Source organism: Microtus ochrogaster, chromosome 24 (genome assembly GCF_000317375.1).
Source record: "Microtus ochrogaster isolate Prairie Vole_2 chromosome 24, MicOch1.0, whole genome shotgun sequence".
NCBI classification, from domain to species: Eukaryota; Metazoa; Chordata; class Mammalia; order Rodentia; family Cricetidae; genus Microtus; species Microtus ochrogaster.
The window spans coordinates 15991525-16008400 of record NC_022024.1 but is presented as its reverse complement, the minus strand read 5'-3'; the positions used below and the strand labels follow the sequence as shown (position 1 = coordinate 16008400).

General features: G+C 36.5%; 1 protein-coding gene across 4 annotated transcripts in view; it reads right to left on the bottom strand.

Annotated features, from left to right (window-relative positions):
- Nav3 (neuron navigator 3) overlaps window positions 1-16876 on the bottom strand; it is a 714280-nt gene that overhangs the window by 311522 nt on the left and 385882 nt on the right. Inside the window, exon 1 of one of the 4 annotated variants that reach the window (XM_026784581.1) lies at window positions 2427-2702. The exons of the other annotated variants lie outside the window; for them this stretch is intronic. Within the exon in view, the coding sequence (XP_026640382.1) occupies window positions 2427-2669 (243 nt within the window). The 5' untranslated portion in view covers window positions 2670-2702. Of the gene's footprint in view, window positions 1-2426; window positions 2703-16876 lie in introns of those variants that run through there. 4 annotated transcript variants of the gene reach the window in all.

The following is a 16876-nucleotide window of genomic DNA, read 5'->3' as shown; positions in this document are numbered from 1 at the left end:
TCTCTCTCTCTCTCTCTCTCTCTCTCTCTCTCTCTCTCTCTCTCTCACCACATTACAAAACTGTTTGGTGCAGTGAGTAGCTGCATACTCCACAAAAATGCTTTTTTAATGACAGTCATTTATTGTGGTTACTATCCAGGGTTTGCTTCTCTTAGAAATGGAACCCATAATTTTTAGATGGGCACAGAGCTGCTTAGGATAAACGCTGCATTTTCTAGTTTCTCCCACAGCTAGGTAAGATTGAAGAACTTTAAGGAGGCCAATAGGATGTCATAAAACCTATCTAAGTGGGGTATGTCTTTAACCAGAATGGAATCCTATAATCCACTTAAGATGGAGAGTTGGAAACCACTAATGGAGAGTAATAGGCAAAATGGAGAGGACCCTGCTCTCTGACAATGTCCTGACCTCACCATTGATCTCCAGATTGTATCACCTGACAGAGAAGCAATCTATCCTGTTGTCCAACTAGTATGATATTGAATAAGTGTTGCATTCAACCAAGTCTAACTATGCTTAATATATGTACCTTGATCATTTCTGCTATTTTCCTTAGTTCTTAATTTAAAATATTATAAATATATTTCTTTTTAACACATAGAAAGATTTTTAAATGCTGCTGAAGCATTCTTTACATTGGTTGAAAATTCAGGTTTAAATCTGATAAGAGATATGGTGAAATTATTCCTACATATATAATAATTCTCATGATTTTTTTACACCATGGAATTTAATTGGAATACTAGATGCTTATTTTACATGGGTTGAACAAAGTAATCTACCCAAATTCTACTTAAAATAGTAGTTACCATAGCGAAGTTCTAAATTATGGCCATTTAGCACAGTAGAATTTTGAACAAACATAAAGGGTAATAGTCATGTATTCCACAGAGACAATAGATCTATCTATCCATTTATCTATCTATATATTTATCTACCAGACATCTAGCTAGCTAGCTATCTTTCTATATATTATCAATAAAGCATCATCTATATAATTCTCTATTTAATTAGTCATTGAGTGAGAGTTGTGTGGTATTCACTTTTAAATATTTTCATAAAGTTAAAAATCCTCTATTTTACCAATGTCTTATACTTTCCCAATGTTACTCAGAATTTTCACATTGCACTGAGAAATCTGTGTATAATCAAGTAATTATTTAATTGAAATTTTTACTGGAATAATTCTTGTTACAGCTAGAAAACTTTAAAATGTTCTTGCATTTTAAAACTTCCTTTTCATATAGAAGAAATGACACCAAGAGATCACTGATCTTTCTGTTTGTTCGTTTTGTTTTCTGAGACAGGGTTTCTCTGTGTAGCTCTGGCTATCCTGGAATTCACTCTGTAGATCAGGTTGTTCTAGAACTCACAGAAATCCACCTGTCTCTGCCTCTTGAGGGTTAAGATTAGAGTGTGCCACCACAACTTGGCAAAATCAATGATTTTAAATGACCTTTCTTGTAATAATAGTTTTATTCATTAACTGATTCATTCACTCTTACATATATTCACTAAATTACTGTTTCAAGTGTATTATTATATGTGAAACCTGAGGCAGAGTAAGTGATACTTATGAAGGTTTAGACCAGTGGTCCTCAGCCTTCCTGATTCCAGGACCCTTTAACATAGTTCTTGTTGTAGTGGTGCCTGACCCTCCAACTGTAACATTGCTTCATTGTTACTTCATAACTGCAATTTTGCTACTGTTGAGAACTGCAATGTAAAGATCTATGCTCTCCCCTGGTCTTTGGTGACCCCTGTGAAAGAGTCATTTGACCTCCCAAAGGGGTCTCGACCCACAGGTTGAGAACCGCTGCTTTCGATGCCTCCCCAGTGAAGGGCCCCAGCTGTTGGGCTGAGGTAGCACTCTGTCCCTGAAGCAAACAGCCGAAGAAGAAGGCTCAGCAAAACACAGGGCAGTAAATGGCTGAAAAGGTGATGCCAGCGATAAAAAAAACAGAGGTTCAGACAAACGTGGAAGGACAAGGCTTTACTTTATTCACATTACAATAAATTAAGAGGCTAGTGAGCAAACGCTCAAACTGTGAACGTGAGCAAAGGGATGGCATCTGCCGGGGACTTTACAACATGATCTCCTTTTACAGGTAAAATAGATGAAAGCGCCGCCCCCCCCCCCGCCCATTCCTTACCATTGGGACTAGTTGTAGGTCAATGACAGAGCAATATCGAGGAGTAAGTATATTCATAAGTAATTAAGCCTTCCACCATTAAGTGTACTGGTTATTACAGATGCATATTCAGAATTGTGTTAATGACTTTTGCAGCTATGGGCTACAATCCAGTTTTCACGTAAATGCTCAGCCTCTCAAAATTCTGCACCCTAGCACACAAAATTCAGGGCGCACCTGAAGCAAAATGTATCTCTGAGCTCTTTAAGTCTGCAGCGCCCTTCAGTGACTCACCTTGCTGTCTTCCCTCTCCTTAGCTGTTCTCTGCGGGGCTCTCTTCTCTCCAAACTCACAGGTTGATTTTAAGGTGAGCTGACAGGAAAGCATCGAGCACTCCGGTGTAGCAAATTCCAAAGGTCTCAAAGAACGCTGCTGGGACACACCGATACCAAGATTCGGTATCGGTGGAGCCGTGTGAACAGGCTTTGACCCAATAGCTGGCTGCCTCAGTTTGGAGGCAACCCCAAGGACAGGCATGGCTTCTATACAAGTATCTTCTTGTTGCCAAAGAAAATGCTCCTAACCTCAGTCTGGTAGACTCCAGTTTTAGTATTTCCAGGAAAAAAAAATACTTTAAACAAAACTAGCAGTCATCTGGATTTGAGAGAGAGAGAGAGAGAGCAGGAACAAAAAACAGATAATAACTTTCAAACTAACTTTCAGGAAGAGACAAAATTTTTCATTGAGTTCAGATTCTCACATTAATAACCTCTTTCTCTGTCTCTGCCTCTCTCTCTCTCTCTCTCTCTCCCTCTCTCTCTCTCTCTCTAGTTCAGTAAGTAGCATCTGCAAAATAAATGCTGCAAAGCCCCTTCTGTAGGATTATAGCGTTTCTAGTTTCTAGCTTTGCTGTCTTCTCACTACAAGAGCAGAGTCTGATCTTTTTCAGAGGAGGGGGTGGGGGAGGTGGAGGACGGGACGACAAAGGAAAATCCCTTCGGTCTAGTTTCAGTCTAATTGTCAAAGAAGCCAAAGCCAAAAGACCACAATAGCTAGGAGTTCTTCCTGACTTCAGAAATAACCACAAAAAAAAAAAAAAAAAAAAAAAAGCAGGTCAATGGCCAAAACAAACAGCTGTTGGAAGAACTTTTAGCCCGGAAACAACTTCAGCAATGAAGCTGTTTGTCTAATTTCCAGCTATTTTTCACTCTTGACAGCCAGGAGCCACGGTGTTCATTCTGCTTCATCCCATGAAATCAGGCTAAACTGGAGTAACAGGACAGCCAACTAAGGCAGCTGAAGCCTTCAGCAGACCCTGCCTGCTTAGGTTACAAACTGCAGTAAACACAGGAAGCCAGGCACTGGGTGCACTGTGATTTCTGAATGAGAGGATGATGTTGTCATTCCCAGGACATCCATGCCCACATGACAGTTACAGGGCTAAGCACATCGGCAATGCTCGGAAGTAACTTCTGGAATCACATGAAATCCACAAACTTATTGTCTGCACTTTGTACAAACGGGGCAGAATAAAGACTAGAAGCCCAAAGATCAAGATTAACACCAAAGCCATAGAGAAACCCTGTCTCGAAAAAGCAAAAAAACAAAACAAAACAAAAGAAGCCAGTTTGCAGAAAAGTGGGTATCCTTTCCAACCTGGAGCTGTGGGGCAAAAGCAAGTCAAAACTGGCAAGGTTGGCATTCTATATATGTCTTCTAACTGATTTCCTTTCTCAGCTCACTAGACCACTCTAATCTTAACGTTCTTTCTTTAATAAGCCATCCTATTTCTGTATCTAATAACATTAGATGAGCTTGAAATCAGGTGCCTTCTGAACCCAGGTCCTCCCCAGTTCCTTAATTTCTAGCATGACCTTCCCAACACTCTTGGAATTCCTTTCTCTATTTCTAACCCGTATCTTAAAAGTCGTGACTTTTTCTCCATCTCCTCTCTCTCGTGGCTGTTGGAATTTTCAACTTGCCTGCCCAAACTGATTCACCTTCAGACTCTAATAAGACTGTCTTTGAGCTTCCTCTGACTCTGCTTTCATTGGTTAGACAAAGAATCAACATAAAGCAAAGAAAATCAGCCTAGAAACCACAATCCCAGAGAACTTGGACAACAATGAGGACACTAAGAGAGACTTACATAGAGCAAATCTACATGGGAAGTAGAAAAAGGCAAGATCTCCTGAGTAAATTGGGATGGTGGGGACTTTGGTGAATGGTTGAAGGGGGGAAGAAAGAGGCAGGGAGGCAAGCAGAGAAAAATGTAGAGATCAATAAATCAATTAAAAAAATCAAAAGCAGGAACCCCAAATTACACTGATAACAAAAAGGAAAGTTTGATTCTCATTTGGGTGATGAAACCAAAGTCAGGAATCAGAAAATAGAGGAGTTTTCACCTTTAAAGTTTAAAAGCTCTCTGAAAAGTCAGTTAGACAATAGCTTTTCAAGTGTTACCCTACTTGAAGTTTTATGCTCCCAAACAGTTTCCAAATCTCTACTCATTGAATAATACTGATCCAATCTGTAAAATATCAGATTCCGTGTTGGTTAAATGCACACAAGGATTTGTGTTAAGAAAACATGCAATATGCAGGCATCAATGTCTTGAAGTACATGTGTACACAGAAAACTTCCCACTGGTTAATAAAAAAAAAAGCATGTGTGTGTGTGTGAAGATACTGATATGTCAGTAGTGGTTCTTACCAATAAGACACTTTATTTTGTATCTCTCGTGTTTCTATTAGAGAATTCCTTTGTGTATCTGTTTTTATGAATTAAATGTATTGACAGTTTCATACATATCTATAATACATTCTGTTTGGTCACATTCTCCAGTTCCTTTTCCCTTTCACAAACTCACACCCTATCCATTTCCTGACAACTTACTACAGTCACATTGTTCTGGGTTGTTTATTTGTTTGGTTGGCTGCTTTTTTGCTTGTTTGTTTCTACTGAGTTTGATCAAGGCTATTGGTGGTGCTTATTAATTGGTATTGAAAGCAATGACTCCTCCTCTTCCAGAATCTACCAGTAGCCCATAGCTTACCAGTGAGAGATATGACGTCCTCAGCATCTTCTCAAAACATATCTAAACGCTGAGGCATCTGTACTGCTCAGACTCGCTATAGGGATTCAGAACTGCAATGTCTGTGTTATGCCTAGAAGACAGCATTTGCAACCCTTCTTTCTATTCTCTGTCTCTTATATTCTTTCTGCTCTCTTTTCCATAGAGGCCTGTGAACAGTGATAACAATGTCTTGCTTAGAGATGAAGCATAACCTGTCTCCTCTTCTTAGTATTTTGGAAGTCATAAGTTTCTTGAGTCACCACTATTTATTGCAAAGAGAAACTTTTTTTTTTATTCAGTCAGAGTGTAGCATTTATCTATGGGTATAAACACACACATTTAGAAGGCAGTTTTTTTATACAATTTCAATTTAGCAGAAAAACACTACAGAGAGTTTATTGTTAGGTCCTGTGATCTCACCAGCCTTTGTTATATTATAACTAAGGTTATAATACCAGGGATTAATCTCCTCCTGTGATTCAGAGAGCAGTTGGTTATCCCAATAACAGCTATACCACTATTGTACAGATAGATATACATTGCCCGAGAAGTCGGTACTGTGATTGTAGAGTTGACATCTGAGGCCTTTCACCTTTTCTCCCAGGACACTACACAGTATGTTCAGGAACTAAGAAGGCTATCCAGGATGGAGGACGATTCCAGCTTAGATTCAGCCTCGGTCTTCTCTATCTTGCAACCTAGATTTGTCACATTTTATGTGCAATAGGATCTACTTCTGATAGGCAACCAAGACTAATAACAAGCACCTATATTGTTCTGGGGTCTCTGAGGGTCTCTCTAACCAACAATGTATAGGGAAGTGCCCTACAAATGGCATTGGGATTTTTGTCTTGGGATCAATTGCTTCTAAGAGTAGTAATATCTAGCCATAACAGCTCGCTCCCTTTAAAGTCTACTTTTTAAATTATACTTTTGATTAGAATACAAAGTACTATGTTTCCACATGGCTTTGTAATAGCATACATCATTTGCCTACTCTAGTCACAATGTCCAGAAAATAAAACCAGCCTACATATCTATCACCTGATGAATTCATAGGGAAATTGGCACACATACACAATGGAACTGTATTCAATTGCAAAGGAATGAAATTGGCAGATAAATAGCTAGAAGTGGGAAAAAAAATAACTATGAGGTGAAACATGGCCAGGGAGACAGACACAAGTTCTCTCTCAGATGTGAATCCTACTGAGCTATAAGTATAAATTCATTTTGTGAGTTTTATTTGAAACCTACGGAAACCAGCTACCTGGAAAAAAGTCATTGGTGTGTGACTTAGAGGAGAAGGGACAGAAAATACAGGTGGGTGGTAGGAAAACATAGCAAATATTGGGGTAGCAAGGGTTAAGCAGAATGAGGGAAAGAAGACAGGTGAATGGATGGATGAAGGAGGACAGTTAATTCTTCAAAAATGTTTAGAGGTAAATTTTATTTCTGTATTTTTACTTGTTTAGGAATCTGATATTCTAATCATCAAAAATAAACAAATTGAATTATACAAAGTCTCTAGAGAAATAATACAAATACAAACTTGAGTATTGTCAAGTAATATAATCATGATTATTACTACAGAAAATATTGCTCTATAGGAAAGAAATTAAATTCCTTTTTTTTTTTTTTGGTTTTTCAAGACATGGTTTCTCTGTAGCTTTGGAGCCTGCCCTGAAACTAGCTCTTGTAGACCAGGGTGGTCTTGAACTCACAGGGAGAAATGATATCCTTAATTGGTGGTTTACTATAATACATAATCTTGCTATGCAATTAGACAATTCATTGATTTTCCACAAAACGATATTTTTGCCTGTTCTTACTAGTATCATAAATATTATTTTAAGGAAGAAATAATAAGGTGAAAGAGCCAATAGGTAAAGTAAAACATGTATGTTCTTTCTGGTGCAACACTAAAGATAACTGAGCACAAGCCAGAATTCTTAAAGAATTTTTTTAAAAGCAAATCAGTGTGCTTTGTAGAATAGGATAATAAAAATGAAGCCATCATGAGCTGTAACTGAGAAGTGAAGTACTCTGAGAAAGCACATTACTTTATACTTTAAAAAAACATTTTAAACAGTGTAAATTCCAGAAACTATTAATTTACTGAGCTAAGGACTGTTCATGTTAGCACACGGTATTAAAGTGATATTAAAAAGAAATGTACCTTTTACAATCCTCACATTGAAAACAAGAGGGTCCAACTATAATAAAAGCTTGTGTGAATAAAAAAAGAATTCTAGGAATATCATGCAAAATATGTGCAATCAAAAATTCAGCTCAGTGTAGTATTATTTAAAAATAATTGATTAGAAAATCTGGCAAAACTTTAAATAGAAATGGTGGGGGAAATGGAGCGAGAAGGCCGACTCTGAACCAAAGAGCTTGCCTTTGAAATACAGAAAGGAACTCTCAAATGTATAAAAGCTGAAAGGGTAAAAAGGTATACCTCAGGTTGAATGGAATTAAAAACACAGGGCTTAGATTTATGGTTCTTATTTCTATTTTTAGTATTCTTAAATATAACTCCAAATCCTGTTGAGTACAAATCATTCATGATTAGAACTTTTATTTTCTCAACTAAGGATCTTCTCTGATTATTCTGTTTCTCTTGACCTAGAATAAATCATGGGAATGATAGACGTGGCTTTACATGACTTCACAGAGCTCTGCAATGTGAACATTAAGCCAGAATAATCAACACTCTTATCAATAAACAATTAAGTAACATTTGAGAAAATATTTTGAAGTACAACACACTATCACTCTGGGAATTATCAAAATGGAAAATAAGGGTGTATGTTTTTTAAACAGTATCTATTTACTTTTCATTTCAAAAGTTCTTTAATTTACTAGGCAATCACATGACATTGGGATTAAAATATGGAGTAGAAAAGTATAGTCACTGTTAACCAACTCTGTCTAACAAGATCTATTAGCAAGAACCAAAAACAGATCTATCCAAAAATGTTTACCATCATGAACAATAACCAACGCTATCCAACACTATCTACCACTAAGAACCATAACCAACTCTATCCAACAAGGTCCACCATCAAGAACCATAGCCAACACTATCCAACAATGCCTACCACCAAGAGCCAATCAAGAAAAAAAAATCAACTTTTAGAAAATCTCGCATGTGTCTGTCTGCACTTATCACGTCATTTCATTCTAATGAATATCATTGCTGGAGAAGTAAGAGAAAAAAGTCAATCAGATTCACTTGTGTTGATACATGCATGTAAGCTCAGCCCTTTAGAGGTGGAAACAGAAGGATTAGTTTAATGTCAGTCTCAGCTATACACAACTGAACCTTGTCTTTGAATACTCCAAAAGAAAATCATCCTCAAGGAGTTAGTAACCTAAGGTCACAGTTACTCAGATGACACACCGTAAATTCAAAACTGAGTTTTTTTCCTGCTCAGTTCAGCAACCCACCACCTAGATGGAATGCTTGTTAACATCTATCTCAATTAACCCAAACCTACACAGCAAGAATCATAATGATGGCACAAGTCTAAAAATCATATTAAATATGTTGAGCTTCTTCATACACTAGAATTTAAGAACTATAATTTATAGTACTTATCACTTGATAGCCGAGGAATTATGTCCTTAAATTGATCCTTCTGTAATCAGATACCAAATCAGTTACTTAGCAGCTACAAGAATAAGAAATAGGTAGGTCTCCATTTTATGAAATCCTAAAAATTGCAGACATAATAAGAATCAGAGAGAACACACACACACACACACACACACACGCACACACATACATACATTTTTAGAAGACTACATTAAGTAAGTGTTCTCTGGACGTCAGTATTATATCACAAGAAGAATTAAAGTCTCGTGGAATAGAGAATTGAGAACAAGGGCATAATATAGCTATCGACATAGCTCTAAAAAAAGACTGAACACAAAGGCAGGGGTATGAAAAGTGGCCCTCCTTACTTCACCTCATCTTCTCTCTCCAGTTTCTTTTTTTCTTGTGCTGTTTAAGAAGCTAACATCCCTAGACTTTTTGAGGACTAATAACGTTTTCCACTGCAAAATCAACAAAATGTCTTGACTCTATTTGAGATGTCTGTCCCACAAATATATAAAGAGTGCCTCTACAAGTGAGAGGGGCATGCTTCTTTCAGGGACCCTAGGCCTTTGACAATTGTTTAATGGGTGACTGATGTTTTAGAACCTGTACACATATTCAAGTTAAGAGGGAGGTTTGAGTATAACCCTCAATATAGTTTCAATGCAAAAATTAAGACTTGAATTCTTTCCTGCCATTAAAACAAGAAAAAAATGTTGAAAGTTGTTAGTTTATCATTAATTCTCAAGAAATTTTTATTCCATATTATTCTTAATTCAGCTATCCTCTATAAACTTTAGAGAATAAATTATTCCAGTGGGTTGCAAATTGTTTGACTAAGATGGCATATCTTTAGATCTGATGAGGACATTAAGGTAGAAAAAAATAAAGTACATGCAGAGTTGAGAATATTCTCTACACCTGATTTACAAAACATAAAATCCTATGGTCCATCTTGTAATATCTTTTGCCAGATTACCTACTGGTGCCATTGTTGTTCAGATATATCTGAGGGGAAATGGAACATAGAAAACCATTGTGTTCATGGTGGATTTGAAGAGAGAGTCATCCAAGATATGCCAACACTGTAGTTTAGGAAAAGAAGAGTTCATTGACTGTCTAAAACACTGGGATGATCACCAGGGACAAAAGACAAAGTAATAGTTAACTGATCTTTTTAACTGAAGACAGTGCCTGGGAAAACTGGAAATGGCCTACACATTCTCTATGGCACATATATACTACGCTATCGATGTCATCAATTGACCAAGTAAAATTCAGAAGGCCTTGTAGCTATAAAAAAGAAATGAAAAGCAAATGCATTAAGGTTTGGAGTCATATTGCATATGAATACAGGGTGATGTGTGTCCCTTCTGCCAAGTCCAAAACATACCCATATGGAGCTGGGTCGACTATTTTATTAAAACAAAATCACTTGGCTAATTTGACTGATAAGTTCCAGTGCTACAAAACTATAACAAGAAGACATAGATATGAAACATATTAATAAGGAAAATTAGTATCTCTGCAGAAATATTGAAAGAAGCACTTTTGTTGATATATATATACATATTCATATACAAATACATGGTTATGAAAGTTGAGAAAAATACCTTAAAAATGCTAGAACAGTTTGGTCTTGAGAAATGAGTTCAAGTATCTTTGGATATAAAATAAATCCTGACTGTTTATAAAGGAATTCATTTTGAAACTGTCCCCTTGTCAATCTTGACTATTTTTAGTTACTATACTCATCAAAATATACTAAAACAAAACAGGTAGCTTACTAATGAGTAAAACTCAAAATATATCAATAAAATGTTATTTTGAGTAGAAGTACTTGTGATATAATTGAAGCACAAAACAGGTTTCTCATCTGGCAGATTTAAAAATTTATAGAAAAATTAGCAGCAAATAGTTTGCACAACATTAGATTTGGTGTTTTAATGCAATAATAAATTGAAAAATCTCTTTAATGTCATTTGTTTAAAGATGATAGGAAGAAAAGTCGCTTCATGAACCTACAGATCCAGAACAGGATCTCCAAGACAGAGGACAACAGGATAACCAAGAGCAGCCCGGCTGAGGGCCCTTATTAGCGGTTTAGCAGAAGTCAGAGGCCTCCAGCCAGACAATGAGGTCAATGGCTCCTGGGACTGAACACTTGCAAGTAAAGATGAAGGGACTAAAGGGTGAGTCAACAGCCACACTAAAGCTTCCAGGGATTCTTCTTCTTCTCCTTTTTTTTTTTTGTATTTGTTTTCTCTTTGTTTTGTTTGTTTGCTGATTATATTTGGTCTTTGGTTTGTTTTTTTTTAAATTTTTTTGAGGGGGGTTGTTGGGATGGCAGAGAGGGGATGCAAGGCGACAGAGAGATAAATGGAATTAGAAAACACAATGTGAAATCCACAAAGATTCAATAAAAGGTAAAGAGATTTTTTTTTAAATAAAAAGCAGCGAAACGAAGAAAACGGTAACATGGTATTCAAGCAATGATCTACAGAAACCCACTCATATCCAGGTCATGTGTAGCCTACTTTGAACGTTGTCATTACTCTGTGTGGATTTTGTGGTGACTGAGTAAATAAATTAAAGATATAGTTTTTCTGAAGGCTTTGCATTATACTTTGAGGGTAAACTAAAAGAAAAACAGTGGTTTAGGCACAGCCCATTGAGTTAGATTCCCTGGGCCCACAGGACAGGTGGAAAGAACTGACTCCATCTAGGTATCCTCTGATCTGAGAATACACTGTGACACGTGTGTGTGTGTGTGTGTGTGTGTGTGTGTACGTGTGTGTGTACGTGTGTGTGTACATGTGTGTGCTCGCGTGTATGTGTATATGTGGATGGGTGGGTGCACACTTGCACATAGAAAATAAAGTTCAACAAACACTGCATAATAATGTTACTATTTCAAAACATGCAAGCTCCAAATGTATATGCAAATACGTTTACATATGTACATGGAAATAAGTCTAAGTGGATACTTCCGTTTCCCTTTCCCTTCTGTGTTTCTCTTTGTAATATTGGTGTTGGTGTGTGTGCGTGTGTGTGTCTGTTTGTGTCCTCTCTTTTGGGTGCTGCAGAACCCAATCCAGGGCATGGTGAAAGACAAAAAAGTTTCCTACCATTTACCCAAATCGCCAGCTTATCAATATTTTACTTGGGCTTTGACTTTGCTTTCCATGTTTCTTGGTCAGCTTGCTTTCTTACTGGAGGTGTGATTCCATCATGCTATCTCTGTTTCTATGAGATCCATAGACTTTCTTCTCGAAATTTCACAATGAAGAATGACTTGACACCAACCTCAACCATTGCCCAATTGTTTTTGATGATTCCTTTGCTTATTACTTTAATGAACTCGCATATTCACTATCCGAAAACATCTTTTTTGCTTTAAATACTTTTGTAATGATAAATATGATCATAAATTAAAAGCACAATAAGTTTTTTCTTCTTCTGTAGCTGGGATGCTATATCCAGGAAACGATTAATATTGATAATATAAAGTTATAATTTTTAGCAATATTGGAGCTTAGAGTAAATGTTCTGTTTCTTATTCTTTTCACAATGTGTCCACCAAATTATTTAAAAAAATTTAGAGGACGGACACAAATATAAGTAGAGTACTTGAAACTGTAGATTGTAAACTTTAGAAGCTAAGATCTTATTTTATTTTCCTTATACACTAATCACATTTTTAATGAACTGAGGAAATTACACAAACTTTAAAAGAAACAAGAAATTAAACAGAAGAAGATAAATATTCTATTAAGTGGAATACCTCAAGCAAAAAGATAAACCTTTCTCTCTTGTGGATATCAGCTTAAAATTTAAGGAATACTAGCCATTTTCAGTTTAACTAATATATTTATATTTACTTTAATGATAATTTCAGATATAAACAAAAATGATTATGATTAAAATAAATATCAAAAATATTAGGTACTTCTTAGTGGTAATTACAACAATTCCCAGAAATGCCTATTCCAGTCATGAGTTTGCACTGCCATCCTTTTCAACAGCAGCCAGAATCTTGAAATCAATCAATTCAAATCTCACTGACACTTGCCTGAGACTCTAGAAATATCATTGATTTATTTTACGAAGGTGGATAACAGGTTCACATCCCCCCAAAAAGATGGAAACAAGGGCATTAGATTCGCTGAGATGGACTCAGCTCAAAACTGAACAATGTTTAGGACACAGACCACTTCTGAAACTCTAACAAATTATATGTAATCACAGAATTGCATAACAAAGCGATTGGGCAATTCTTTAACATCCTTAATTTTTCATGAATTAAGCTTGGTTTAACGCAAACACATATTTCCTTTATCAAAAGCAAAATGAACACTTAAGCAGTTTCTGAACTCGACAGTGTATGTTTCTTCTCCTAAATAAACAGGATGGAGTGTGAAGATGTTGTCTCATCCCCTCTTCATATTTTGCTGATGGAGACAAGCAGACCCTACCCTGGATTCATGCCCTGGTTTGCTCAATGCTCCGAGAAGGGGGGACATCTTGAACATGAGGACACTCAGAGTGAAAGAGAAGACACTGCCAACTTTCCACACTTTGTGACACTAAACAAACTGTAACAAAAAGCAAAACAAACAAAAAAAAATCTTTGAACAAACACAAATGGAAAATTTCGCAATGCTAATGGGATGAGAAGGTCTCTTCTCTCATAAAGCCAATTTCCCTGTTTTCTATTGCATATTAAAACTGCTCATTAGAGAATATATTATTTTCCACAGGACAGTTAAAAAGGCTTGAAGTCACTCACAATGCTGAAGTTTGTTTCCACAGTTCTTTTCTGGAAGAAATCTATTTCTAATGTTCACATCCTGGATTTCCATGGAAGGAGGTAGTTGATGTTTTTATAACAATAGCAGTGGGGAAGGTTAATATGTGATTTAAACTGTAGCAATGTTTCTTTTCTAAATAAGGGTTAAAGGTCAGATATCAATGTTTTTCTGGCCAGGCAGTAATTATTTTAAGATACTTGGACAGAATTCACCAAGATTCCGTGGCTTCATGGGATCATATACACAGGTAAGCAACATATATTATTACTTATTTTAATGTAGAAAAACTATGTATAATTTAAATACAAATGTAAACATTTTATGTAATATGTCTACTACTAAAAATGCCCAAATATCAAATATTTTAACTTTACTGGGAACTTTTATTTATTGGCATCTGAAATGTACAATGAATAAATCATCATATAAGATAACAAACAGACAAACAAAAACTTCAGCCAGACGTAGTGTGGCACACCTTTTATTCCAACACTCTGTAAGCAGAGGCAGGCAAATCTCTGCCTTTGAGGCCAGCCTGGTCTACAAAGTAGGTTCCAGGACAGCATGGCTACACAGAGAAACCCTGTCTTGAAAACAAACAAAAAAAGGGGGGGGGAACCAATAAACTAGAGGGAATATGTTTATGTTTGATCTTACAGTTTATTCGCACTATTTTTTTATGTTGTAAAACTTTCATTTTCTTTAAATAGTTATTGTTTATATACATCAATAAGAAATCTTTCTGCCATTTGTTGTCTGGCTGTGGTATTTGAGATGATAAAAGAGGGAGATAAATAGAAATTCAAGGCTAACCAGGGGTATAAGGTAAGACTTGCTACCCCCCCCAAAAAAAAAACAACAAACAAATGTCAAATCTTTGTCATCTTTCCTTTTTATCTCCTCACAAAGGAGTTTCCAATTCCTTGAATTTTGGCTAATCTCAAAAATCTTATCTCAGTCTTGCAAGGTACTATCAAGTCCTATAGTTGCCAGCATCTCCCTTTCTGATGTTGAGAAACTATACATATATACTCTTGGACATCCGAGAGATTCTTAGAAATACATTCAGCTAGCTGAACTCACTTCATACTAAAATGCAATAAATGTAGACTAGCATTGCTTTTTCTTCTTTCTTTAACCGCTTACATCCATCAATTGTTTTAAGAGCTAATGTAGCCAATGTGGCAAACCTACACACCAAGAAGAAAACTGTTGAGAATAACATGTCATGAGAACGATCATTAAGGCGCAGTGTTAACTCCATTGCATATCTGGCTTTTGCAAAGCACAGGACTGTGGGAGAGATACTACTGTGAAAAAAAAAAAAAAGTAGAACATGGTCCTGATGGAATTGCTAGAAAGGCTCTGCAAAGCATCACAATTGGTGAGAAGAGATCCCAAGGATACTTGGATGAATAAAAGATAAAGTTTTAGACTAATAAACGGCACTTTGTCCTATTGGATTTTACTCCGGAGCACTTGATTTAAACAAAGCATCCCTGGCAGAGAACAGGACTTCCTAGTGTGTCATGGAATATTCCAGGAACTTATAAAATTACTAGTGGCTCTTAAGGAGGATGTGGAAGTTACAGGCAAACTTAGAGCGAGCTGTTTCATATAGACAAGGTTTAAGTGGATTTGTTCTCCCATTCAAATTTTACTGCTACCCTTCCCCCCTCAGCCTCTTAGCTCCTAGAAGAACTCTTCCACTAGTGAATCATGAAGGCATACACAGGAAATTGGGATTAAGGGCTTCTAAGAATTCACCCTGAATATGGGACTACAATATAAACTTGATAATAGAATTGAAATAAAATGAAGTAGAAAAACCAGTTATCCATGCAGACACAAACAGTTCAGTTGGTCAATAAGCAACTCTTCTAACAGTTACCACATACACGGCAGCTAACTTTCTCTAAATGCTTCTCCATAAATTTCTATCTCTATTGTTTCAAGATTTGAACATGGACAGAGCTGTTCTGAAAAAAAAAAAAAAACTGTCTTAAATCTACGTGACAGGCTGCAGAAAAACTAAGCATCCTGTTTCCTATGATACAAAACTCATGTTCTTTTCCTTTTCTGGCTAAGGAAGCAAAGGAAGAAGGGTGTAAGTGTGAGCCTAAACAGAAGAAAACAATGTACCTACAAGTAGTGATCTATCCTACCAGGCATGGAGAGATATACAGAGTTGACTGGTGTGTGTAGGATTCACAGATAGACACTGAGCAAGAATGATGTCAATCACTTTCACAGGACCCAGAATTTTTGGGTGATACTATACAAATGAGAGAGAGAGAGAGAGAGACAGAGAGAGAGAGAGACAGAGAGAGAGAGAGACAGAGAGAGAGAGAGACAGAGAGAGACAGAGAGAGAGAGAGACAGAGAGAGAGAGAGACAGAGAGAGAGAGAGACAGAGAGAGAGATAGAGAGAGAGACAGAGAGAGAGAGAGACAGAGACAGAGAGAGACAGAGAGAGAGAGACAGAGAGAGAGGGGGGGAAGTGTATCAAATAGCGCGATTAAAGAGGTTAATTAAAGAGGTTACCATAAGCAGTGGCCGAGTAATCAATCATAAAAATAAGTGAAAACAAAGACATTGTAGTGCATCTACATAGAATCAGTTTGATGTCTTTAATTTCCTAAAAGTGGGTCCTCTTCTCTCACTACACTGTGCTGAAAACTTACATATGAATCATGTACACATGAACAACCATTTCTGAGAATGTAGAATATAGGAGGAAACACGTCAAGAGTACAATATGAAATTATAATCTAGATTTCCACGTGTTCTGCTTGTAGGATTTTAGAATCTACACTCTTCATCTCAATGAATGTTAAATTCATCTTCCCAGCACTGTGTTTGGAATTACAATGAATTTTCATTAATTGATGCATAATTATTCTTATTAGACCTTTGCTTAACTTTGAAATTCCAGTTCATATTTCCCAGTGCTCTGTTCTTAGCTCCAAGTCTTTGAAAATCATTTGATATGTGACACCAATTTTACATAAAACGTATTGTGTTTCAGCGTCTCATCCTGTTGTAATTTGTATGAAGTTTCTAAACATTATAAAATATTGGTAGACATTCATCCTGTTTTATTTAGCCATTAGGTTATTATTGTACTGAACTCTGTAGAAGCTGCTGAGGGCTACAACCAAGGTCTCATTCTGATAGATCATACTTGGCAAACTTAAAAATTACACTGTAATTTTTTAGAAATGATGTGGAGATGAGTTGTAAGGGTCAAAAG